This window comes from Sporisorium graminicola, chromosome SGRAM_12 (genome assembly GCF_005498985.1).
Source record: "Sporisorium graminicola strain CBS 10092 chromosome SGRAM_12, whole genome shotgun sequence".
Taxonomy (NCBI): domain Eukaryota; kingdom Fungi; phylum Basidiomycota; class Ustilaginomycetes; order Ustilaginales; family Ustilaginaceae; genus Sporisorium; species Sporisorium graminicola.
Window position 1 is genome coordinate 1,047,355 of NC_043722.1, and position 21,767 is coordinate 1,069,121.

Below are 21,767 nucleotides of genomic sequence, written 5' to 3' on the forward strand. Positions count from 1 at the left end.
CATAGGACTCGCGCGAGGTCGCTAGCTAGCATCAACCGGGGACTTGCGGTGACGTTGGTCAGCAGTCTTTGCGTTCTTTTGGAATCGTCGTCGTGCCGAGGCGGCTAAAGCAAAACCGAGGCAGGTTCCCCACACCGCTCATTTGATCGGCGAATTTGGAAGGGCTTTCTGTCTGCCATCGCTTTCGTTGGTTCCCTGTATCTTTGGCTCGCAGTTCGTACTCGCTAAAGCAGACACAGGCCTGTGCCGAAATTGCGGGGCAAATTGCATCTGCCGGACGATGCCTTGCTTCTAGTGCTGTACCAGAAGCGCTTGGCGCGGTCAGCGATGCACGGCAAAAGCAAGGCATGCTCGAGCCAACCGATCTGAAGGAATTGGTGAGCTCTGACTGGGCCTTCCTTTTTCAATTGCGGACCAGACCCCTCCGTGTGGTTGCAACTTTCATCGTTCCCATCTGTCATACAGTTTAGTGGCTCCTAGTGCAGCAGATAGGCTTTGGTGCGGCAGGCGGCCGTTGAAGTAGTACGAGCCTCTTGGCGCAGCTTCCTCGTATCCCACTTCTCCGAAAAAAAAGTTATCCCCGTTTCGACCTTCTGTCCCCACCTCGTTCCTGAACTGAGCTACCAGTTCACCGACGTACATAAAGATCCTTCCCTGCTCGTCTCTCGCTTCCTCGTTGTCGCCCTCAACAATTCTCGTGGTAAGCCGACTAAGATGAGATTCGAAGTATCAAGCGAAACCCTGGCTTCTGTGCCGCACGTTGCATGGCTCGGCCTGGCGCTCGTCATCATCCAGCTCGTCTATTCTGCAACGAAAAAGCCCAAACTGAACCTTCCCGGTCCGCGCGGCTGGCCGTACGTCGGAAACCTGTTCCAACTGGGCGAGGATGCAGCACAGACGTACTACAAGTGGTCGCAGAAATACGGCCCAGTCTACAAGGTGCAGCTGGGCGAGCGCGAGGTGGTGATCATCAACACGGCGCAGGCAGCCAAAGAGCTGCTGACGGATCTGGGGAGCATCTACATCAGCCGACCGCTGTTTTACACGTTCCACACGGTCGTCTCTTCTACCGCGGGGTACACTATCGGCACTTCGCCCTGGGACGAGTCGTGCAAGCGCAAACGACGTGCCGCGGCGACGGCGCTCAACCGCGTTGCGGTGCAGAGCTACGTGCCCATCATCGACCGCGAGACGCTCTCGCTGATCGAGGACCTGTACCACGCGCGCTCGGCGGCGATCGAGCCGTTTGCCTACTTTCAGAGGCTCGCGCTCAACGTCTCGCTCACGGTCAACTACGGCTCGCGTCTCGACAAGGTCGGCGATCAACTGCTGGCAGAGATCGTAGAGGTCGAGACGCATGTGGCCAACTTCAGATCGGTGTCCAACTCGCCTGCGGACTACTTGCCGATTGTGCGGTACTTTCCGAGTATGGGGCGCAACAGCAAGGCATTTGCAGGCTCGATCCGAGCTCGTAGGGATGTGTACATGAGCCGGCTGCTCAACGACCTCAAGCAGCGCGTGCGCGAGGGTACCGATGTTCCCTGCATCACGGGCAACATCCTCAAGGACCCAGAAGCCAAGCTGACCGACCAGGAGCTCTCGTCCATCTGCCTCTCGATGGTCTCGGCCGGTCTCGACACGCTGGCCAACACGTTTATCTGGTCCATGGGCTTTCTGGCCAAACGGCCGGACATCCAGCAGAAGGCGTACGACGAGATGTACAAGGTGTACCAAGGCGCCATCCCGCGCTCGGACGAAGAAGCGGTCGAGTACATCACGGCACTCCACAAGGAGTGCTCGCGCTACTTTAGCGTGCTCAAGCTTGCACTGCCCAAAGCGACACTCGGCGATTCGACGTACAAGGGGGCACATATCCCCTCGGGCACCACCGTGTTTCTCAACGCCTGGGCCATCCACCAGGACCGCGACCGGTACGGCGATGTCGAGAACTTCCGGCCCGAACGCTTCCTCGAGCCGGGCGAGGAGAACAAGCAGGCGCACTACTCGTTCGGCGCGGGCCGCCGCATGTGTGCAGGCGTCCACCTGGCCAACCGCGAACTGTACGTCGCCTTCTGCAAGGTGATCCACTTTTTCAAAATCGAACCCAGTCTGGATCCGGCGGAGCAGGAGTACGACATGAACCCAGCGACAGGGTGTGCCAACCCGAAAGGTCTGAGCTCGAGCCCCAAGCCGTTCAAGGTGCGCTTTGTGCCCAGGGACGCAGCGGCGATTGAAGGGTGGATCGAAAACGAGAAGAGCAGGACCGAGCTTCAGATGGCTGCGAGCATCAGCAACAACAAGCAGGGTTAAGCACACTTTGCAGTCCACCCACCCCAGCTAACTTCCTGTACGTAGACTGGAGCTGCTTCCATTTGCTATCAAGTGATGACTGCCGCGAGCCGTATCTCTGACCTTCACAAGACCGAGCTATTACTAATGTGTCTGAGCGGATGTGTAATGCCGCTTGCATTCGATTCTGCCGGTTGCTCGCAAATGGAGAGAGCTTGGCACGTCTTTTCGTCAGAGGGCGAGGTCATGTGTGTCTTGTATGGGTGTGTGTGTGTGTGAGACATCGCACAGCAAATGCGGGAGGCCAAGGCTGTCTAGGACGGACGGAAGAACCAAACTAAGCTGTCAATGTTGACCGGCAGAACCAAACCGTTCCCGTTTTCCTGGGACCAACACGGCTAAACCGCGAGCCTCGGGGCATGGTATAGCCGTGTTCGTTTCTGGACGTTGGGACGTGGTATGAGCAAGAAACAAAGCATGAAAACAAGACCTCGGTGTCTTGTTCGGTCTCATCTTTCTGGCTCTGTGTTGCGCTCGCATTTTTTGAGTCAGCTCGAAAGACGCTTCGCGTTGCGATCGTTACCAACCACCTATTTACCATCTTGCAACGCACTCGTTGTCATCAAACGTCACGGAGCGCGACAATGAAGTGCATCATCGACTACGGTGCCGACCACAGCTTTTCGCTCGCCAACCTGCCGTATGGGAGCTTCTACACGAACAACGATGCGTCGACTCGGCGCTGCGGCGTGGCGATTGGAGACTACATCCTCGACCTGCAGGCTTTGGCGCTCACCAGGTACTTTCCTGCTGGCATCCCGACCGAGGTGCTATCCGGGGTGAGTATCAGACGTTGCTCTGCTTCGTTTTCGCACGCCTTCGTTCTCTCTCTTGTTAACTGACACGCGCGATTCCGGTCAAACAGCCGACTCTGAACGCATTCATGGCACTCGACAAACCTGCATGGCTAGCTTTGCGTCTGCACCTCCAACAGCTGCTCTCGTCGGGCTCACCAATCAGCGTCGACACGACGATTGCCGAGTCGATTCTCGCTGAGAGCGTTCACAGCAGTGGAAGCGTGGGAAGGCGGCTGTTCATCGACAGGCTGGCAGGGAGTACGGTCATGTGTCTGCCCTGCACCATCGGCGACTACACCGACTTCTACACGAGCATCGAGCACGCCACCAACTGTGGCTCGCTCATCCGTGGGCCCACCAACGCGCTCCAGCCCAATTGGAAGCATCTGCCCGTCGCCTACCACGGTCGTGCATCGTCGATTGTCGTCTCGGGCACACCGATCCGCCGACCGGTAGGGCAGATTCTGGACAAGCCCCAAGATGCACAGCCGATCGTAGCGCCATGTCGAAAGCTCGATTTCGAGCTCGAGGTTGGGTTTGTAAGTGCGGCTCAAAGACTTAATCTGCTTGAAAGCTGAGAGGAGGCTGACTTTTTCTTTTTGTCTGGTGATTGCGGGATAGTTTTATGGTGGAAAGGAGACCCAGTTGGGAGAGAGGCTCTCGCCAGCAGAGGCAGCGGATCGTGTGTTTGGCGCCGTGCTGCTCAACGACTGGTCGGCTAGAGACATTCAGACGTGGGAGTATGTTCCTCTTGGTAAGCAGCCTCCTTCTACACTTCGTACTGTTGTTCGTGCAAGTATCGATCAAGCTGACATGTTGTGTTGCGACAACTGTACAGGTCCATTCTTGAGCAAGGTGCGTCTTTCATTGCTCTTGTCCTTGCCCACCATCTCTGGTGACGCTGACGCTTCTTCTTTTTTTTTGCGGTTGGCGCACGACCACAGAACTTTGCCACGACCATCTCGCCGTGGATCGTGCCCATCCATGCGCTCGAGCCTTTTACCTGTGCAGGCTATACACACGATCCACCACTCCTACCGTACCTGCGCGACGCGGACAACACCAACTTCGACGTCCCCCTCACCGTCGCCATCCGACGTAAGTCCCCCTCCATCCCACCATTCCTTCTCTCTCCTCTCTCTTTCTCTGCGTAACTCAAAAATGCCTAACACGCTCTGCACTACCACCTGGACAGCCGCGGAGTCCGACCACACGGCACGCTTCGAGTGCATCTCACAGTCTTCGATGCGTCACACGTACTACACGGTCCGGCAGATGGTCGCACACCACTCGACCACTGGCTGCCCGCTTCGGCCGGGCGATCTGCTGGGCACGGGGACGCTGTCTGCCCCAGGCGCAGAGGGGTACGGCTCACTGTTCGAGAAATCGCAAGCTGGGCGACGGCCGTTTGCGTTGGCGGGTGGGGGGGTGGCGGTGGAGAGGACGTTTCTGGAGGATGGGGATGCAGTACAGATGACGGGACTCATCGAGGGGGTGGATGGACACTCGGTCGGGTTTGGCGAGTGCGTGGGCACCGTGATGCCGGCACTGCCGTTGTAAGGCTATCAACTTTGGGAAGCATTCCGTGTCAAGATGAGATGGCGAGGGATTACAAAAGTAACGGAAACAGTTTGTCAAACGAGTTAGTGGTGTGGGCGAAACTTTTACGGACTTTATTGAATGACGCCGGAGCAGGTCTTCTTGCCGATGGCGTAGCGCCTCGCGTACGGCATCAGATCCGGCTCGCAGTTCTGCTTGGGACCGGCCAGGAGATTGCCTGCCGCGACGAGCAGCAGACCCTCGGCCTGAAGCTTCTGCTCCGCGGTCAACTGGTCCGCGGGCAGCGGGTTGCAGTCCGGCAGCCCATAGTTGCTGCTCTGCGCCTGCCCCGTGCTAGAGGCCAGAGCCGACTTGCCGACAACATAAGAAAACTGCGAGGTGAGCGAGCCGGCGTGGTCGATGATGAACAGAGGGCCGCACACGGATTGGGCCTGGACGTTCTTGGCGTCAAACAGGTAGGCCGAGTCGGCCGGACTGTTGGTTATCATCGGCTGGACGATGTCGTCGGTGGCCGAGTAGATGTTGGTGGTGGGGACGATCTTGTTCAGCCCTCCAGCGTTGGCAAGGGCGGTAGTGAGTGCCGAGCCCGCCAGCTGCTGCCACACGGACTGGCTCGCGAGTCCAGGCGTAGTGAGCAACGCGGCCTCCACGGTGCCCTTGTAGTCCGGCGCAAACGCCACGAGCCGGTCCACCTGCGTGCGGATCGAGGGGAAGAACGTGAGCGCCCACTGCACCGCCAACCCGCCCTGGGACCACGTCAGCACCGGCACCTTGCCGCTTCCGCCAGCAGCCAGCGTCTTGACCGCATTCACAATGTACTCAGCATTCACCTGCGTGTCGTTGAGCATGAACGGCGGCGGTGAGATCCAGCAAGGCGAGTAGCCCAGCGAGGCCGACAGCGGGATCCAGTTCGAGTCGAACGACTGTGGGCCCGTGGTGCCCGTGCCGGGGACGAGCAGGATCGGGTTGGTCTGGGACGAGGGCGAGCCGGTTTGGCAGCTGAGCACCGAGGCGAGCTGCGATTGCGGGAGCGTGTAGGCCGGGTCGGGGCCCGTGGGGAGGCGCTTGACGAGGGGCGTGGCGGTGGTGAGGGCCGAGCAGGCGGCGAGCACCGAGAGGGCGGTGGTGAGGAGCTTCATGGTCAGCGGCGTGAAGAAGGTAGAGGCACGGTGCGAGGAGAGGCGAGAGCGGCTTGAACGAACAAGAGTGCTTGTATCGATCAACGAAGGCTACCTTATATACGCAACAAAGGATCGTCCTACAAGACTCGCATGACCAATTTGTAGCTGCCGAACGGTGCACAGCCTTGTCCTCTTCTTTACCCTGCATCACACTAACGCACATCGTCTCGAACCCCTGCACCCTCAAGCGGGGCAAGACGACAGGGCGCCGAGAGAAGAAGAAGAAGAAGAAGAAGGAGGAGGAGGAGGAGGAGGAGGAGGAGGAGGAGGAGGAGGAGGAAGAGGAGGAGGAGGATTCACGTTCAGAGGCTCATGCATGAAAACACTTTATTCCCATGACACCTGCCTCTTACGGTGCTTGGCGCTCTTTCTCCAAGTGCACCGTCCTCCAGTGGGGGAGCGGACTTTAAAACAGGAAGGATCCAAGGCAAGATGGCAAGGATGCTGCACCATCCTTTCAGTATGGTTTCAGATTTGCATAACCGGGGAAACGATCAACAGGCGAGGGGAAGCAGATTGTGTACCGAGCCTTTCATGCTGCGAAGTGGGTGAAAGGTAAGAACAGATTGAATGCGCTTCAGGCGATGATGATCATGGTGATCCCCGCCTCCTCCATACAGACGTTGAGTACGGTCTGATCTTTATCTCGCCCTCGCCATCTAAGAGCCACTTCAAACAGGGGCGCCTTTCTTTACTTGTAAATATAGCGGAACAGCGCTCGCGGCCATCTTTCTCAGCTAGAAACCGATCGCGTCGGACGTTGAACTGCAAAGAACCGCTGGGAACCGAAGACCGAGTCGCACTAGTCGCCCTTTTTTTCAAGCCCAGCCAGCAGCTATGCCCTTCCTCCCTGAGTTGTCATGTGATGGTGCATCCTTCTCCGACCTCTCACGAGCCGCTTACCGCAACTTGCAAGAACGGGCCGGATGGGGATCTTTTAATGGTGGACGCATAGCATTGCGGGGCAACCATCTCTTTGCAGATGGCGGCGATCTCGGCAAGCATATTGAGCTTGCACACTTCGGCACACTTGCATTTGATCGAGAACGTGCCAAGTTCTAGACTCAGCTTCGACGGCTTTCTGGAAGCACTTGAGATCGCGGCAAACACACTTTCAAGATCCCACACACAACCCTCGAAGCAATGCAAGCAATCGGCAACGCTCTCTTCCCGCCCTTCGCAGTAACACCGCGTTCTGTGCCGAAGTCTGACAAGTGTATGCATTGAGGATGTCTAGTATACAAATAGGCGGCGCCGGCGCATGCTGGGTCTGATTGTTCGATCTCAGCTCGTGCGCAGCGGATCTAGGCGCACCTCTACGGCCTAGAAGGCTGATCGAATCGGATCCTCTTGTATGCGTCCGCACCGCCATTGACGCTACTCTGCTGATGCTGCTGATGCGGATGCTGATGCTGCTGCTGCTGCTGCTGCTGCTGCTGCTGCTGCTGCTGCTGCTGTTGTACACCGAACCCATTCTCGCGCGGTAGATCGACCAGGCCCACAGCGGCGAGATCGCGCGGATAAGGCGGCGTACGATGCTGATCTTTCCTTCTCCTACTCGTCGTCGACGATGCTGCTGAGAGCGCAGGTTCCGGATCCACCTGCATCGCGGATACCGGACTCGTGGTGGTGGAGGGAGGCGCGCCACGAATGCTGCCGCTGTTGCCCGAGGTGGAGCTGGCGGTGGTAGCTGTGGCTACAAGTCCACTGCTGCGATTGGCAGAAGATGGTGTGTACGGGCTGGCGCTGCTGCTGCTGCTGATGGGGAAGGGCGAGCTGTGTTGACTGCTGGCCATGGCTGGTGTAGCGTTGGTACTGGGTGCTGCTGGCGCTGCTGGCGCTGCTGCGAGTCGACCACTGCTTGGTGCGCTTGCACTGCTGCCATTGCCACTACCACTGCTTTCGCTCGACCTCCCATTGCCATTCTCATTCGAGTCCACGCCACCTTCGACCGCATCTACCTCCATCCCAACCGCAACTTCGTGCTGCTCCGCCTTGGGCTCGGCCAGCAGGTAATCCTTGTGACTGCGCACCAAGCTCGCATAGTAATGCTGCAACACGGCTCCACTGCAGATCAGCCGCCAATCGATGATCTGCAAGAACTCCTTCTCCAACAGATTGATCTCCTGCAAACTGATGCCCCCGACCTTGGCGTAATGCTCGTTGGTATTAAATGCATCACACAGCGCTTTGGACGCGCACAGGATGGCAGCGCAGATGAAACGGTGCACGGTCAGCCCGCAGATGGTGAAGCCTTGAAGGCGTTCGCAGACGCGATCGATGTAGACGAGCAGGATGAGCACGCAGCATTTCTCGATCGAGGTGTATTTGGCGATTCGACGCAGGTAGGCCGACAGTGTGATGTTGGGTGTTGCGCGTGAATGGAAGCGCGTGAGGGCGGAAGGATGGAGTGGGAGCGAATCGTTATGCTCGGTGAGTTTGACGAGCATGTCGACAACCAGCACGAGCACGTCGTCGATGTGGGCATCGTCGAACAGGTAAGGCAGTACTTTGGCGGTGCCGTTCGACGTTGAGGTTGCTTCTTGGGCTGTAGCTGCATTGACGGAAGCTGATGGCACAGCTGCAACTGCTGCTGCCGTTTCCGTTGTGATTGCCGTCACTTCTGGCGGTGGTGGTGGCTGTGCTGCTGCTGCTGCTGCTGCTGTTGTTGTTGTTGTGATTTTGGAAGAGGACGGCTGAGGCGCATTCAACGCATCCACTGCCGAGGTGGAAGCATGCGACGGTGATGCCGCGTGTGCCGAAGCTGGTGTGAAAGTGGCCGGAGCAACCGCGCCTGGTGTGGGGAAAGTCGATGGTACAAGCTGCGAAGAATGGGCCGGTGACTGCTGCGACGAGAAAGACGATGACGAGGAGGAGGTGGTGGAAGAGACAGGATGAGTCATGGCGGGCAACAGCGACAAAGAGTCGGAGGCATCCCGACTACGTATCTTGTCAGGACGTTTGATTGGTGAAAGTCTTCGAGTCGATTGCTCCTGATTTCGGGCTGCGCGTGATGCAGAAAGACGCTGCTAGAATTCGACGTGATTGCAGCCAAGTCTGGGAGGGGCCGAGGCGGCTCGAAAGTGGGGATCGGTTCTGGCCCGAATCGATCTAGAAAGCTACAGCGACAGCGACGGCAATAGCTCAGTGTCCATGTTTCGCAAACGAATCCTGCGTCCTTTGCTGTGCTTGACGGACGATGTTGAGAGAGCAGTAGTTATTGAGAAGTCACTCGATAACTTCGAAGCAACGGTTTGCCCCTTGACCGTCGTAGGGAAGCGTGCTCGAAATCACTCGGTCGACAAAGATGGAAGCGAGGGCGAGAGTCAAAGGGAGCCAACAACAAGTGGCCGAGACGAAGAGAAACAAAAAGAAGATGATGGTTGGTCAGAAGCATCATCAGTCTGTCGTTTCGCGCTGCCGAGGATCCGTCGAAACAATCCGTCGAAACGGGTCCGTGTTGCTTCTGCTGAGAAATGCATGCGAAATTGATTTTCATTTTGCATTCCACACCCCGACCCCACTCGTTCATCATCGAAGTGCTCCTTTCAGAGCTCACACTACAGTACAGTACAGTACAATGCAGTCCCAGACACGCCCGTCGGCGGTGGCAATGGCAATGGCGATGGCGACGATACCGGCTCTGATCTCGATATGCACACGAGACAGGGCGAGGCTCGTGATGAGGTGGGAAGCAACCCTCTCGCCCTCGCCCTCGCCCAGCCGACATTCTAAGTCCGAAACGAGATAGGCAGCGGGAGGCGTGTCTTCGCGGGCCGTGGTCAGACAGAATTAATGCAAATGGTCAACGTGCCCTTCTCGCTAAAGCAACAGCGTGCTCAGGCGCGCTAAGCTGCGAATTATCCGCGGCTGGAATTGGAAATCTGCTCCTTTGGATCGTCGATCGCGTGCCGTTTCGAGCACCGATGTCGCCTCCCGATTTCCTCCACCTATTTTCGCGCTGACTGTGACTCCCAAACCGACAATCTCGCTGCTTCAACTCTTCCTTTTCGCCACCCACCAACCAGTCGCAATCACTCACTCGCCCACAATGGAACAGAAGGACAACGCAAACCCCATCGTATACCAGTCCGGCTCGAGCTCGACTCAGCGACGCACGTCGTCCAACGCCAACGCAGAGTGGTGGCGCGACCATTCGATCCACTCTTCCGCAGCAGCGCCACAGTCGGCCAACGGTCGTTCGTTCGCTGGCATCCGAGGAGGCTCTTCTACCAACAGCGCTGGCAGCAGCTCGGGCCTTAATCTCGCTTCTTCATTCGCACGGGCTACCCGATCCACCATCGACGAAGATGATCAACTAGACGAGGAAGACGACGACGAGGAAGACGACGACGAGCGAGATGGCGATGTCGAGATGTCGTCCGCGACTCGAAAGCGTCCTTCCGTCTCGCCGCCCACGTCGCCCGAAGCGGAGTCTCCCCCCACCATGCACGCCAACAAGACCGACCTGCCCTCCACAGCGTCAGACGACCAGATCGACAGCCAAGAGATCTACGACCTGATCCGCTCCATCACCGACCCGGAACACCCGCTCACTCTAGAACAGCTCGCAGTGGTCAACGCATCGCACATCACCGTTTCTCATGGCGATACCGCCACCAACAGACTCCCGCACGTACTGCTCGAATTCACGCCGACCATCCCGCACTGCAGCATGGCGACGCTGATCGGCCTCTCGCTGCGCGTGCGTCTGCTGCGTGCGCTTCCGGACCGCTTCAAAGTGGATATCCGCGTACGTCCCGGCACGCACCAGTCGGAGAACGCGGTGAACAAGCAGCTCAACGACAAGGAGAGGGTGGCGGCGGCGCTGGAGAACGCGCACCTGTTCAATGTGGTGCAGGGCTGTTTGGCCAGTGCGGGCAGGAGGGGGAAGAGCGCCGACGAGGTGGCGGCGTACTTTAGTGGACCTCCGACGGCCGATGGCGTGCACGACCAGGATCATCAGGCGATCTGGAAGACGGTCGACGAGATCACAACAAGGATGGGCATTGCTGTTTGAGGAAGGAACACCCTTCCGAGCGAATTCGATCCTTGATAGCTTGATGTTTGAACAATGTGTGATTGAGAGTGTGAGTACAAAATACAGAGGAAACGAGAACAGGATCATCTAGGGATGGGCGTTCGAGCAGCACTCGAGGGATTCGAGCTGGCCTGCATTCCACCCGCTGCCATCGCCTCATGCCTGAACTTTTTCTTCTTCTTTCTCGGCTTGACCGTTTCCTCCTCGTCCGGTTCCAACAGCGCTTGATCGATCTCGGCCACGGGACCCGGCTCGACACTGAACGCTGCCTGCATCAGCTCCCTGTCCAGTGGTACGATGTTCTGCGGTGTGTACTCGGGCTTGAACAGGATCGAGACGAGCGTTGCGCCTTTAGCTTCTCTGGCGGCTCGAGCGCTTTTGCGCGGCGGACGCACTCGGCCGGCGAGATCGTCGACGTAGTGCGCATAGGTGGGCGGAGGTTTGGTCGGTTTGCGCGCTGGAGGAGCGGCTGCAGCTGAGGCGGCGAGTTGTCCGGGTGAGGCGGCGAGGATGGCGGACGAATCCGTATGCAGCGGGAAGGTCGGTGGTCCACCGTTGAGCTGTAGGGCTGGCGTCGAGATTCGACCGGTGCTCGAGGCGTTGTGCGATGGATGGCTTACCAGGCCTGTAGTGGCTGCTGCACCCGTGGGTACGTTGGTAGGGCGAGGGGTCGCATTCGATGCTGCTGAAGCTTGTGGAATACTCGATGGCGTGGCTCCCCTTGCTAGGCCTGCTCCTCCCGAAGCCGTTGTTGCATTGGCCGTGTTTGCTGTCGCCAATGCCGCGCTACCCGCAGCTGCTCCCCGCGCAGCCGTGTTGGAGGATCCCGATCCTGCGTTCTCCGCCTTGACCGAGTCCGGATTGTAGGGACGCACAGATCGATCATAGATGGGCATAAGACCAAACAGGCTGAGCATATCCTGAGTTCCATTGAGATAGGCACGTGGTAAGTCGGCGGGTTTGCTTGTGGTGGGTGGCAGATAGGCAGGCAACTTGTTGGTCGAGTGCGAGGATGAGGCAGCGCTATCAGGTATTTCCTCTTTCTTGACCGCCGATGGACCAGCACGTGGTGCCATGTCGGTCGACATTATTGGTCGGCGGTGGTGGTTGTCGATGGTGATGATCGCGGAGCAAAGAAGAGTCGAGTGGCTTCGATGTCGTCGGTGTGTGCTGTTTCCCGATCTTGAGTGGAGAACAAGCCCGATGGTGCTATCGTGCTTTTACAGAATTTGACGCGTGTTTGGATTCTGGGAAGCTGTGTGATTTTGGAAAAGTCGGTGATGGATCGCATTGACGTTTTCAGTCGTCTCTTCTCTTCCTCGTCTTCGCCATCATCAACAATCCGCATCGCAGACCGCAGTCGCTTGAAAGTACAGCAACGCACACGATGTTCGGCTCGACCCCTGCCGCCACCACAACCGGCTCGACTCTAGGTCGATCCGCATCCTTTTCCTTCTCGCAACCTCCCGCCAACAAGCCGTTCTCAGGTTCATCAGGAGGCTTCTCGTTCGGTGGTGGCGCTGCTTCCAACACCAACTCTGCTACCAGCACAGCAACAGCGCCGACAACGGGTGCAGCGGCTCCCGCTGCAGGTGGTTTCAGCTTTGGCGCTAAGCCAGCCACAACCACTGCTGCGCCAGCAACGGGCGGCGGATTGTTTGGTTCGAGCACAAATACGCAGCAGCAGCAACCGCAACAGCAGCAGCAACAGTCAGGTTTCGGAGGCGGACTGTTTGGAGCGTCGAACAACACTGCCTCGACGTCGACAGGCGGTTTGTTTGGCAAGCCGGCTACTGGGCCCGCAACTGGTGGCTTTTCGTTTGGCGGTGGTGCTGCCAACAACACGGCTTCCACATCCACAGGCGGATTGTTTGGCTCTTCTGCTCAGCCCACACAGCAACAACAGCAGCAGCAACCTTCGACTTCGCTGTTCTCGTTCGGCTCGTCTCAACCACAACAACAGCAGCAGCAACCACAGCAGCAGCCAAACAACAATTTTCAATCATTTCAGTCGCAACCGCAGTTCAACCAAGCCGCAGCAGCAGCAGCATCCCCGTTCTTCCGATATGGCTACTTTCAAAAAGAGCGCTTCAACGACCTCCCTGACGATGCACGCAAACTGATCGAAGAGCTCGACTCTCACATTTCGACGCAGGTGCAGCTTCGCGATGAGCTCAAGACGAAAAACTTTGGTCAAGAGATCCGCAAATGCGCTGCGGAATGGCACGAGCTCGATTCGGCGCTCAAGTCGCTCTCTGCCACCCTGGACACGGACGAGAACCAGTCGATCGACGTCGGGCGACAGCTGGAACGCGATCGCACCACCACGTCGACGCTCTACTCGATCATCCTCAACGCCAAAGAGCCGCGGGGTGGCGCGGGGGCAACCGCTTCGGACGGCGCGTCGTTCGTCGAGTGGCTCGAGCGATTCTTCGGCGAGCTGGCAGTAGAGTATCGCGATCGCATCGCTCGCTACTCGAGCACGGTCGAGACGATCCAGCACCATCTGGCCTCACTGAGCTCGAGGGAGACGTACACGCCGCAGGCGATCTCGGATGCGATTCATGCACAGCACGAGAGCTTCATGACACTGGCGGCGCAGGTGGCAGCGTTGCATGCCGAGGTAGATGCGTTGAAGAGGGATTATGCCAAGTGGTACAAGCAGGTGCATAAGAGTGTGAGGGATCCGTTTGGCAGCATGAATGCGTTGGCGGGGAGTGTACCGCCTGCGTCGTAGGGGACGAGGGTGTATAATGGATATATTCAGCTGCATTTCGGATGTGTGGTCGTTGACAATGTCTGTGTGTATGTGTGAGAGAGCTGCGTCTCTGTGAGCATGCCCTTCATTGCGGTTGCAATGTGTCGCGGGAGAGGCGGCTGGCTGTTGGTAGCGTCGCCGACGAGCGAGTGGATATGGTTGACGTTTGCATTTCAGCTCGAAATCTCGTCTTGCGCAAGGACCAACACGGCCTGCTCAACTGGACCCTTTTTCTTTTTTCTCGAAATGCACCATCACTCTCACCTCCATCAACGACTCCCTACGGCGCCCCCGGTTGTGCTGGCAACGATGCACGACTTTGTCTCGCACATCTTGCGCCGCTACTTTGAAGCAACACACTGGAACGAATACAACTCGTACCTTCACCTGACTTCATCGTCGGCGGCGCTTCTCGACTTTCCCGTGCCCACCGGACTGTCGCTGTCCATCTCGGCGTCGCCCACGCCGCCGTTCTTCACGACGTACCGACTGGGTGCGCTTCCGAATCTGCATGCGGGGATCGGGTACATCTACGCGAGCACGCGTCGGCGCGTGGATTTCGGCGGGAGCAGCAAGGATGTGCGGCTCAAGCAGGTCATCGAGCGCTTCCGCATCATCGAGGCTCCTCGCCGCAAGGAGAAGGAGGAGGAGAAGGAGTACTACTGGCTCGGTGGGGAGCGGTTCGAAGATGTGCCGGCCAAGGAGGTGGGGGCAGGAGAGGGGGGAGAGTATCTGGTATATGGGTGCATGCATGTTCCCTCAGCCCGGCTGGATGCGTTGTGGACCAAGAGGGTGAGCCCGACGTGGCAGCTGATCGTGACGGCTGTGTCGACACCGCCCAAGTATCCGTTGAACGCGCTGCATAGTGCGGCCATGGCGACACAGTCGGCATACGCTTCGTCGCTGGGTGGAGGAGCAGCAGGCAAGAGCGGCACGACGAGTCTCGATTCATCAACCCACAACTTTGCCTCTTCTGCCAATGCGCAGCCTTCGTCGAGCTCAACAGCGACCTCGACCGCAGCAGCAGCAGCGGCGGCGCAGGATGTTTATGGCTTGGGCCCACCCGGGTCGACCAATCTGCAGCTGACCCTGCAGAGGGATACGGGTCGGTGGTTCACCGAATACAGCTACTCGATTGACGACGCGCTGTGGGGGTTCAGGGTGCTGCATAACTTTGGCGCGCCTGCTGATGGTCCAGCATCTACCACTAGCGGCCCGTTAAACAGCAGCAGCGATGGCGTGGTCGACGCACTCAACACCGCTACATCCCCAGCACGCATCGGCACCCTCACCACCGCCTCGACGCGCAGCACGGGCGAGCAGGACACCGACGCAGGCGGCGGCTTGCGCGGGCGGTTCAGCGCCGGAGCCGAAGTATTCATCAGCACTGTCGAAAAGTCGGCGGGCCTATCCACGGGTATCCGCTTCTCGACGCTCCCGGATCCGCAACCCATCATCACCCCGCCCGACGCCTCTGTTCCACCCTCCCACGAAGGCACACCCACACAGCAGCAGCAGCAGGCGGTGACGCCCTCGCAACCGCCCACGGTGATCACGGCAACGCTCAATCCGATGATGGGCCACCTGAGCACCGCGTACGCCGCGCGCATGGCGCGGGACGTTGTTGTGTGCTCGCGATTCGATTTCAACGTGTACAGCTACGAGTCCGAGTGGACGGTGGGGGCCGAGTACTGGCTGAGGCGAAGCGGCGGTGCGACGGGAGCGGTGGGCGATGGGGCCGAGAAGAGCGGGGCCAGTGCGGCGGGAGAGAGGAAGGTTCGGTTGAGCAAGCAGGGAGAGGCACTGTCGTTGCGCGACGAACCAGTGGATGTGCAAGGCGACGTGCAGCAACCGTCGCTCGCTGCCGATGAGTCGCACTGGTCCCTCCGCCCCACTCCTCCTGCATCACCACCACAGATATCACCACCATCAGCGCCGCCGACGTTGCTGTCGAACATCGTCTCGCCCATCACAGGCGTGCTCAAGGCGCGCATCTCAACCACCTCAGACATCCGCCTCCTCTGGCAAGGTCGTCTCTCGTCGTGTCTCGTCTCACTCGGCGTGAAGGCGGATCTCACGCCCACGCACCGCGCCTCCTCATCAACGGGGAGCAGCAAGATGGGCATCGTCAAAACCATCGGTGTCGAAGTCATGTATTTCAGTCAGCCCTAATCCCACACGTCGAGCCGGCTGAGCGGGCAGTGATACCGGTCCAGCTGCCAGTACTTTTGCTTTACGCCGTGCCACTCTTCCTCTTTGATGGCCGGGGTGAGCAAGTGCCATTGGGTCGAGAGGCCGATCTCGCGCAGATCGAGCTCGGCGATGCGCGTGTAGACGTCGTAGAAGAACGCGTTGGTGGCACCGAGGCCGTGGAAGAAGCTGAAGCGGCTGTCGGGCCCGTTGAGAATGTTGGGGAGCGCGTCGAAGAAGCGCTTGATGTCGCGGTAGTCCTGGCTGTACGTATCCCAGTAGATCGCGTCAAAGCTGCCGAGCTGCGTCATCTTGGCGAGGTCCTCTTCGTCGTCGCTGTCCTTGATCCAGTCCTCCCATCGGCCTTCGAACAGCTCTACGCCGGGCATGCGGTCAAAGCCGAGTTGGCGCGCATATGCGAGTGCGTCCGGGTGCGCTTCGATGATGACGTGCCGCGCGGGCTTGTACTGCTGAAGAAGGGTGTCGATGATGCCGAGGCCGAAGCCGACGTTGAGCACACTGAAGTTGGCGGGTTGGTTGCAACACAGGAGAGAGGCGGAGAGCTCCATGATGTCGGTTTCCCAGGGCGCCATGACCATGTTGTTGTCCGCGTCGAGGCAGCGCACTTGGCCCAGGGGGTCAGGGACGAAGCGCAAGGGTGTAGAGAGGTAGCGCGAGGTATCGTTGGCTACGTCTGCCGCCGAAGGCTTGAGCGTCATGCGCGTCCCATCGCTCGACGTGGTCACGGTACCGTCTGTCTTGGCTCGCTTAGCGTCACTCGGTCCATCATCAACCTCCGACTCCTCCATTTCCTCTTCTTCTTCTTCTTCTTTTTCATCACCCTCGGCGTGTCCCTGCAGCGCATTGAGCAAGAACGTCTGCCTCACACCCTCTTCGAAGATGGCCCGATACACTGCTTCGTGGTTCATACTCCAGGCCACCTGTGCCGCCGTAAACCCATTTGCATCCACCGCATTCCATATCGCACCATGCCTCAACAGCAGCTTGACGACCTCCAAGTGCCCCTGCTCAGCAGCGAAGTGGAGCGCAGACCAGTTGGCGCTCGAAGAGTCTTCGTACCATACATCCACCCCACCGTCGTCGTCCTCATTGTCCGAAGAAGGGGGAGAGGAAAGGAGGGACTGGATGAGGGTGATGTCGCCCGATTCCGCGGCGAGGTGCAGTTCGAGGTTGCGGGCGACTCGGCTCGGAGGAAGGAGATCTGTGACTTGTTCCGCTGCTGCGGTGGCAGCGGAGGAGGCTTGAGTTGCCATAGTCGGCTGGTCGGTCGATCGGGCTCTTCTCGACTCGTTGCACTGATGTGAGAAGAAGAAGAAGAAAAGGGTCCAGTTGATGGCGAACAAGACAACTTTTTTGTGTTAAACAGCGATAACCAGACGGTGAACGCCGCACTGATATGTGAGATCACTGTGCCGTGCACATTTAGTAGAAGCTTCTGCCGGATATCGGCTACTTAGACCGGTCAGCACACACCATGTTGCTTATCACCTTGTTCGCAAGTCCCTCGCTGCTTCGTCTCGCACAACCATACATAGATCGGGCGAGCTGTGATACAGCTTCACTGCTCGAAAAAAAGGCGTAACCACCCGCCACAGCTTGGCCCGCCATGCCGAGTCTGCAAATAGCCGTGCTCTCGAGATTGGACGAATCGACCATCTCTCCAACTTCGGCCACATATCACGCTTCGATCGACACGACATGGTGCATCGGCTCGGTGCCACAAGGCGGCTATTCGCTCTCCATCATCCTGAACGCAGTGCTCGCGTTCATGCGCACGCCTGAAGTCGTCTCGACGGACATCAAACACGTCTCGCACAACGACCCGCTGCTGCTCTCTGCGACGTACATCCAGGCGGTCTCGCATACGCCCGTTGAGGTCCGCATCCGCGTACTTAAACGTGGAAAGAGTCTGAGCAATCTGCAGGCGGAGCTATGGCAGGACGGGACGCTGCGTATAACGACGCAGGTCTTGCTGACGGATTTCGGCGTACAGAAGGCGAGCGCAGAGGCTACTCGCGTGAGCGACGCGGCCGAGGATGCAGACGATCCAAGCAAGAATGGCTACACCTTGACGTCGAAGAGCCAGTGGGCGCCCGTCTTCCCGCTCTCACCACCCGACCGCTGCCCCGCTCCCCGCAGCCTCGGCCCCAAGGGTGCCACCGGCCAATCCTTCAGCTTCGGCGACTTGCTCACCATCGCCGAAGACCCGCACCACACCCATTCTTCGCACACCACCAACAAGCTCTCGGCAGGCGCATACTACTCCCTCGTCCCCCAACCCGCTCCCTCCCTCGATCCAGACCTCGTCGCAACAGGACGCCTGAGCCAAGGCTCCAACGTAATCCCCTTCCTCGCAGACATGTTCACCTCCCCGCCCATGATGATCCCCTCGAAACACCAGGCCCACTGGTACCCCACCCTCCACCTCACCATCGAATTCAAACGCGCACTCCCACCCAACCTCTGCCGAAGCGCAACCCTCTCGACAGGCACTTTCATGATCAACGGCCAGCACGAAGCCGATTCCCAACACTGGTCCCACCCGGACGACAAGCACCTGTTCCCCGAACCCGTCATCCTGGCCATCGCCAGACAGACTGCGCTCGTACTGCCGTACGCGGTCAATCGCAATAAGACCAAGACGACGGCAAGTAAGCTGTAATGAGCGGGTTTGGATAGATGGATGGTATTGGCCAAATGTTATTTCGCGTCAACGTGGGGATGCGTGTGTGCGTGTGTGTGTGTGTGTGTGTGTGTGTGAGGGTTGCTACAGATGATGTGTTGAAGCTGAACTGTGTGCTGAGCTGAGTCTGGAGTGAGTGCAGCCAAGATGATTGTGAAGAGAAAAGAAGACAAAGTGCTTTTGGAAAGAAACGGTCGATCAACGAGACCCGCCAGCTTGCTCAGTTGGCGCCCGCACGACGAGCACCGTTGCCGCGCACAGCAGCGCCTCCCCTAGCAGCACCGCCGCTGGCCCTGCCGTTTCCAGCACCGGCACCGTTTCGCGCAGCCCCACCGGCACCAGCACCGCCGCGTCCACTAGCACCACCCGCACCAGCAGCAGGCTTTCGTCGCTCCTCGATCGTGACACTGACGCCGCTCTTGCCCACAGTCACACTGCCCTTGGCGACAGCCTTTCGGGCACCGTCGACGCTAGTGAACTCAGCAAAGGCGCACGAGCGAGCCGCAAGGATCTGGACGTCCTTGACCGTGCCGAACGCCTCGAGCGCCTGACGCAACGCGGCGTCGGTCACCTTCTCGGCGTCGACGTTCTTGATGTACACCGAAGGGGAGGAGCTCGCAGCGCCAGCGGCGGGGGAAGACGCGGCCGACTTGGGAGTAGCAGCACCAGCGGCGGCCGACTTGGCGGCGCCGGCAGAGGGAGTGGAAGCGCCGGAGGCAGCCGGGCGGGAGGACGAGACACCTTTGGCGTCGGTAGAGACGTTGGAACCCCAACGAGTGGCATCGGAAGCAGCGAGCGTGGCCCAGGTCTTCGGCTTGGGCGGTCCAGCGGGCTGGGCAGGCGCAGCAGCGGGAGCGGCGGGAGCGGCGGCGGCAGCGGGAGCAGAAGCAGTGGCAGCGGGAGCGGTCTCTGTCTTGGCGGCGGCGGCGGCATCGGTCGCACCCTTGGAAGCAGCGGGAGCCTGGTCAGCCTCGACGGCGGTGACCTTCTTGTCAACGCCGACCTGGTCAGCCTCGGCCTTGGTGGGCTCGGCGTCGGTCGAAGTAGCAACCACCTCGTCGACGGCAGGCACAGCGTCGACTTTGGCGGAAGAAGCAGCTGCATCAGCCGGTTTGGCGTCGCCGGACGACTCGATGGCGGCCTTGGGAGTAGACGCAGAGGTCGAGGCCAAAGGCAGATGGGGGACGGCGTTGGCATTGCCAATGTTGTTGACCTCAATCGTGTGAGGCACCTCGACGCCCTTCTTGTCAGCTTCGTCGATCTCGTCCTGGATGGCCTCGTCGAGCGCTTCAGCCTCGGCCTCGATCTCCTCCTCGTCCTTGAGGTAACGGAAGATGTCGTTGAGCACGTAGTATCCGTTGGGCTGTTCGGCCAAGAAGAAGGTCTGTGCAAACTTTTTCCAAGCACCGCCGTTGTTGCTCAACTCTCCCAGCACCTGGACGAGGATGCCGCCGCTAGCAGAGCTCTGGGTGTCAACGTTGGAGACAAACACTTTAGCGTCCTGGAAGTTGAGCGAGGTGATCTTGTCATGAATCTGCTGCTGACCAAAGCATGGAGACGACTCCTCCTGTTCGGTGCCGTGGACCATGGTGGACTTCTTGGTGAAGAAGCAGTGGAGGCGACCCGGGTTCTGGTTGAGGAAGGTGTAGTACTGAGTGACAAACAGCCAGCCCACTTCCGAGGGCTGCACGGCGGGCTTGCCAGCAGCAGCTACAGCGGAGGAGGATGCAGCTGATGAAGAGGAGGACGAGACGCCATTGGCGGCGTTGGCGACGGCGTTGCTTGCAGTGACGGCGGCGGACATGGTGACTTTTGCTATGTTGGACGATGGACGACGCGGCTACGAGACCCAAAGATTGCAAGAGAAGAACGAAGCGGTGTGCTGCTGCTTCTGAGAGACAAAGAAGAGAGAGAAAGAACGGAGAAAAGGTTGAAAGGGAAGAGGCGTTGGATGCTGTGGTGACGGTGATGGTGACAATGACGATGGACGGTGATGAGTGAGAAGAAAGGACAATATCCGACGCACCGACCGACTTACAGACAATGGATCTCGTGACTGGGCCGCTCTGCTCAGTTAAAGCACAGGGTGGAGGAGAAGCGATGCGCAAACCGAGCCTGTCACAGATCAGCGATGGTTTTCTTGGCTGAACCTCGCTCTTTCGCTCTGTCATTTTACCTCGAATTGAGCTGCTTTCTTGAGCTTGTTTGAGAACAACACATCGAGCTCAGCGGCTGGATTTCTAACAACTCGAGAAAGAAAGCGCGCGGCGAATTTGGAAGAAAGCGTCGGAACAAGTGAAGCCCAGCTAAGCCTTGTCGGTGTTGGTTGCGCGGCTTCTTCCTGTGTTGCTTGCTCTCACCCTCTCTTGGTCTCTCTTTTCTCATCGGACTCCTTCCGAAGTGGCTAACGATTGCGCTCAAAGTATCAGATGTCCTTCAAGGAGACTCACGAAGCCACGATCGTATCGACTCTTCGACATTGCCAGCAGCAACCAACGAGGGAGCGCCGATCAGAAGGAACTCAGACCCAAGAGCGAGCGCAACCCCCGCCTTTTCTTCCTTTCTTCTTGCTGAGGAAGGAAGTTCTTCGAACCGCAATCGCTTTCTGCGAGCCGAATACTAAACGGCCTTGCCTTTTCAAAAGCCCCACTTTGAAATGACGGAACAGATTACAAAAGTAATTTTGCCATGTTCTTTATGTTGCTTTTGAGCACCCTAACACCAATACAAATCAACATGCTGTTCAGATAGGTGGTCACCGTCAGGAGGTGAAAGCGGGGGGCATTAGCGCCATTGTGGCCAGGCGTCCGTTCAGCTTCGGCTTCGAGCGTTGAGGTGTCATCTGCGTGAGCCAAACACTCGATCTCGTATCGCCTGCTCCAGCCCGCAGCAGGCATCGGCTTGTTCCGTCGTGGTGTAGCGTGAGGCTCCAGGTCTAGCAAGAGAAAGAGAGAGCTGAGAGAAGAGGAGAGCAAGCACAACATTTGGTGTTGTGCACGGGGCCGTTTTGCGGTCTGCGTGTTGCGTGTCACTTTGAGGGGGAAAATCGAGAGCAGTACAGTGTGTGCGGCCTGGCCACCCATCCAGCCCGAATTGCAATTGTGAAAGCAACAGCCCGAAGTGTCCCTTTTGCATTTTGCTTTGCAACCATAACGATCATTGTGACGAGTCGGACTGCTTTCCGAAG

General features: G+C 58.6%; 11 protein-coding genes across 11 annotated transcripts; 6 read left to right on the forward strand and 5 right to left on the reverse strand.

Annotated features, from left to right (window-relative positions):
- Window positions 1–714: 714 nt before the first annotated feature.
- EX895_001904 (uncharacterized protein) lies at window positions 715–2,310 on the forward strand (the record flags this gene model as incomplete). The annotated part of the gene is made up of 1 exon (XM_029882503.1): window positions 715–2,310. The coding sequence occupies one exon, from the start codon at window positions 715–717 to the stop codon at window positions 2,308–2,310; it is 1,596 nt and encodes a 531-aa protein (XP_029741358.1).
- Window positions 2,311–2,933: 623 nt separating this feature from the next.
- Window positions 2,934–4,706, forward strand: EX895_001905 (uncharacterized protein; the record flags this gene model as incomplete). The annotated part of the gene is made up of 6 exons (XM_029882504.1): window positions 2,934–3,128; window positions 3,215–3,685; window positions 3,768–3,900; window positions 3,985–4,001; window positions 4,091–4,244; window positions 4,342–4,706. 6 exons carry the CDS (start codon window positions 2,934–2,936, stop codon window positions 4,704–4,706), a joined length of 1,335 nt encoding a protein of 444 aa, XP_029741359.1.
- A 113-nt stretch (window positions 4,707–4,819) lies between these two features.
- On the reverse strand, window positions 4,820–5,845 carry EX895_001906 (uncharacterized protein; the record flags this gene model as incomplete). The annotated part of the gene is made up of 1 exon (XM_029882505.1): window positions 4,820–5,845. One exon carries the CDS (start codon window positions 5,843–5,845, stop codon window positions 4,820–4,822), a length of 1,026 nt encoding a protein of 341 aa, XP_029741360.1.
- Window positions 5,846–7,203: 1,358 nt separating this feature from the next.
- Window positions 7,204–8,790, reverse strand: EX895_001907 (uncharacterized protein; the record flags this gene model as incomplete). Its single annotated transcript, XM_029882506.1, has 1 exon — window positions 7,204–8,790. The coding sequence occupies one exon, from the start codon at window positions 8,788–8,790 to the stop codon at window positions 7,204–7,206; it is 1,587 nt and encodes a 528-aa protein (XP_029741361.1).
- Window positions 8,791–9,938: 1,148 nt separating this feature from the next.
- On the forward strand, window positions 9,939–10,907 carry EX895_001908 (uncharacterized protein; the record flags this gene model as incomplete). The annotated part of the gene is made up of 1 exon (XM_029882507.1): window positions 9,939–10,907. The coding sequence occupies one exon, from the start codon at window positions 9,939–9,941 to the stop codon at window positions 10,905–10,907; it is 969 nt and encodes a 322-aa protein (XP_029741362.1).
- Window positions 10,908–11,011: 104 nt separating this feature from the next.
- EX895_001909 (uncharacterized protein) lies at window positions 11,012–12,016 on the reverse strand (the record flags this gene model as incomplete). The annotated part of the gene is made up of 1 exon (XM_029882508.1): window positions 11,012–12,016. One exon carries the CDS (start codon window positions 12,014–12,016, stop codon window positions 11,012–11,014), a length of 1,005 nt encoding a protein of 334 aa, XP_029741363.1.
- A 299-nt stretch (window positions 12,017–12,315) lies between these two features.
- Window positions 12,316–13,665, forward strand: EX895_001910 (uncharacterized protein; the record flags this gene model as incomplete). Its single annotated transcript, XM_029882509.1, has 1 exon — window positions 12,316–13,665. The coding sequence occupies one exon, from the start codon at window positions 12,316–12,318 to the stop codon at window positions 13,663–13,665; it is 1,350 nt and encodes a 449-aa protein (XP_029741364.1).
- A 330-nt stretch (window positions 13,666–13,995) lies between these two features.
- On the forward strand, window positions 13,996–15,751 carry EX895_001911 (uncharacterized protein; the record flags this gene model as incomplete). Its single annotated transcript, XM_029882510.1, has 2 exons — window positions 13,996–15,462; window positions 15,662–15,751. 2 exons carry the CDS (start codon window positions 13,996–13,998, stop codon window positions 15,749–15,751), a joined length of 1,557 nt encoding a protein of 518 aa, XP_029741365.1.
- A 103-nt stretch (window positions 15,752–15,854) lies between these two features.
- On the reverse strand, window positions 15,855–17,150 carry EX895_001912 (uncharacterized protein; the record flags this gene model as incomplete). The annotated part of the gene is made up of 1 exon (XM_029882511.1): window positions 15,855–17,150. One exon carries the CDS (start codon window positions 17,148–17,150, stop codon window positions 15,855–15,857), a length of 1,296 nt encoding a protein of 431 aa, XP_029741366.1.
- Window positions 17,151–17,503: 353 nt separating this feature from the next.
- On the forward strand, window positions 17,504–18,559 carry EX895_001913 (uncharacterized protein; the record flags this gene model as incomplete). Its single annotated transcript, XM_029882512.1, has 1 exon — window positions 17,504–18,559. One exon carries the CDS (start codon window positions 17,504–17,506, stop codon window positions 18,557–18,559), a length of 1,056 nt encoding a protein of 351 aa, XP_029741367.1.
- A 588-nt stretch (window positions 18,560–19,147) lies between these two features.
- Window positions 19,148–20,384, reverse strand: EX895_001914 (uncharacterized protein; the record flags this gene model as incomplete). Its single annotated transcript, XM_029882513.1, has 2 exons — window positions 19,148–19,169; window positions 19,231–20,384. 2 exons carry the CDS (start codon window positions 20,382–20,384, stop codon window positions 19,148–19,150), a joined length of 1,176 nt encoding a protein of 391 aa, XP_029741368.1.
- Window positions 20,385–21,767: the final 1,383 nt, after the last annotated feature.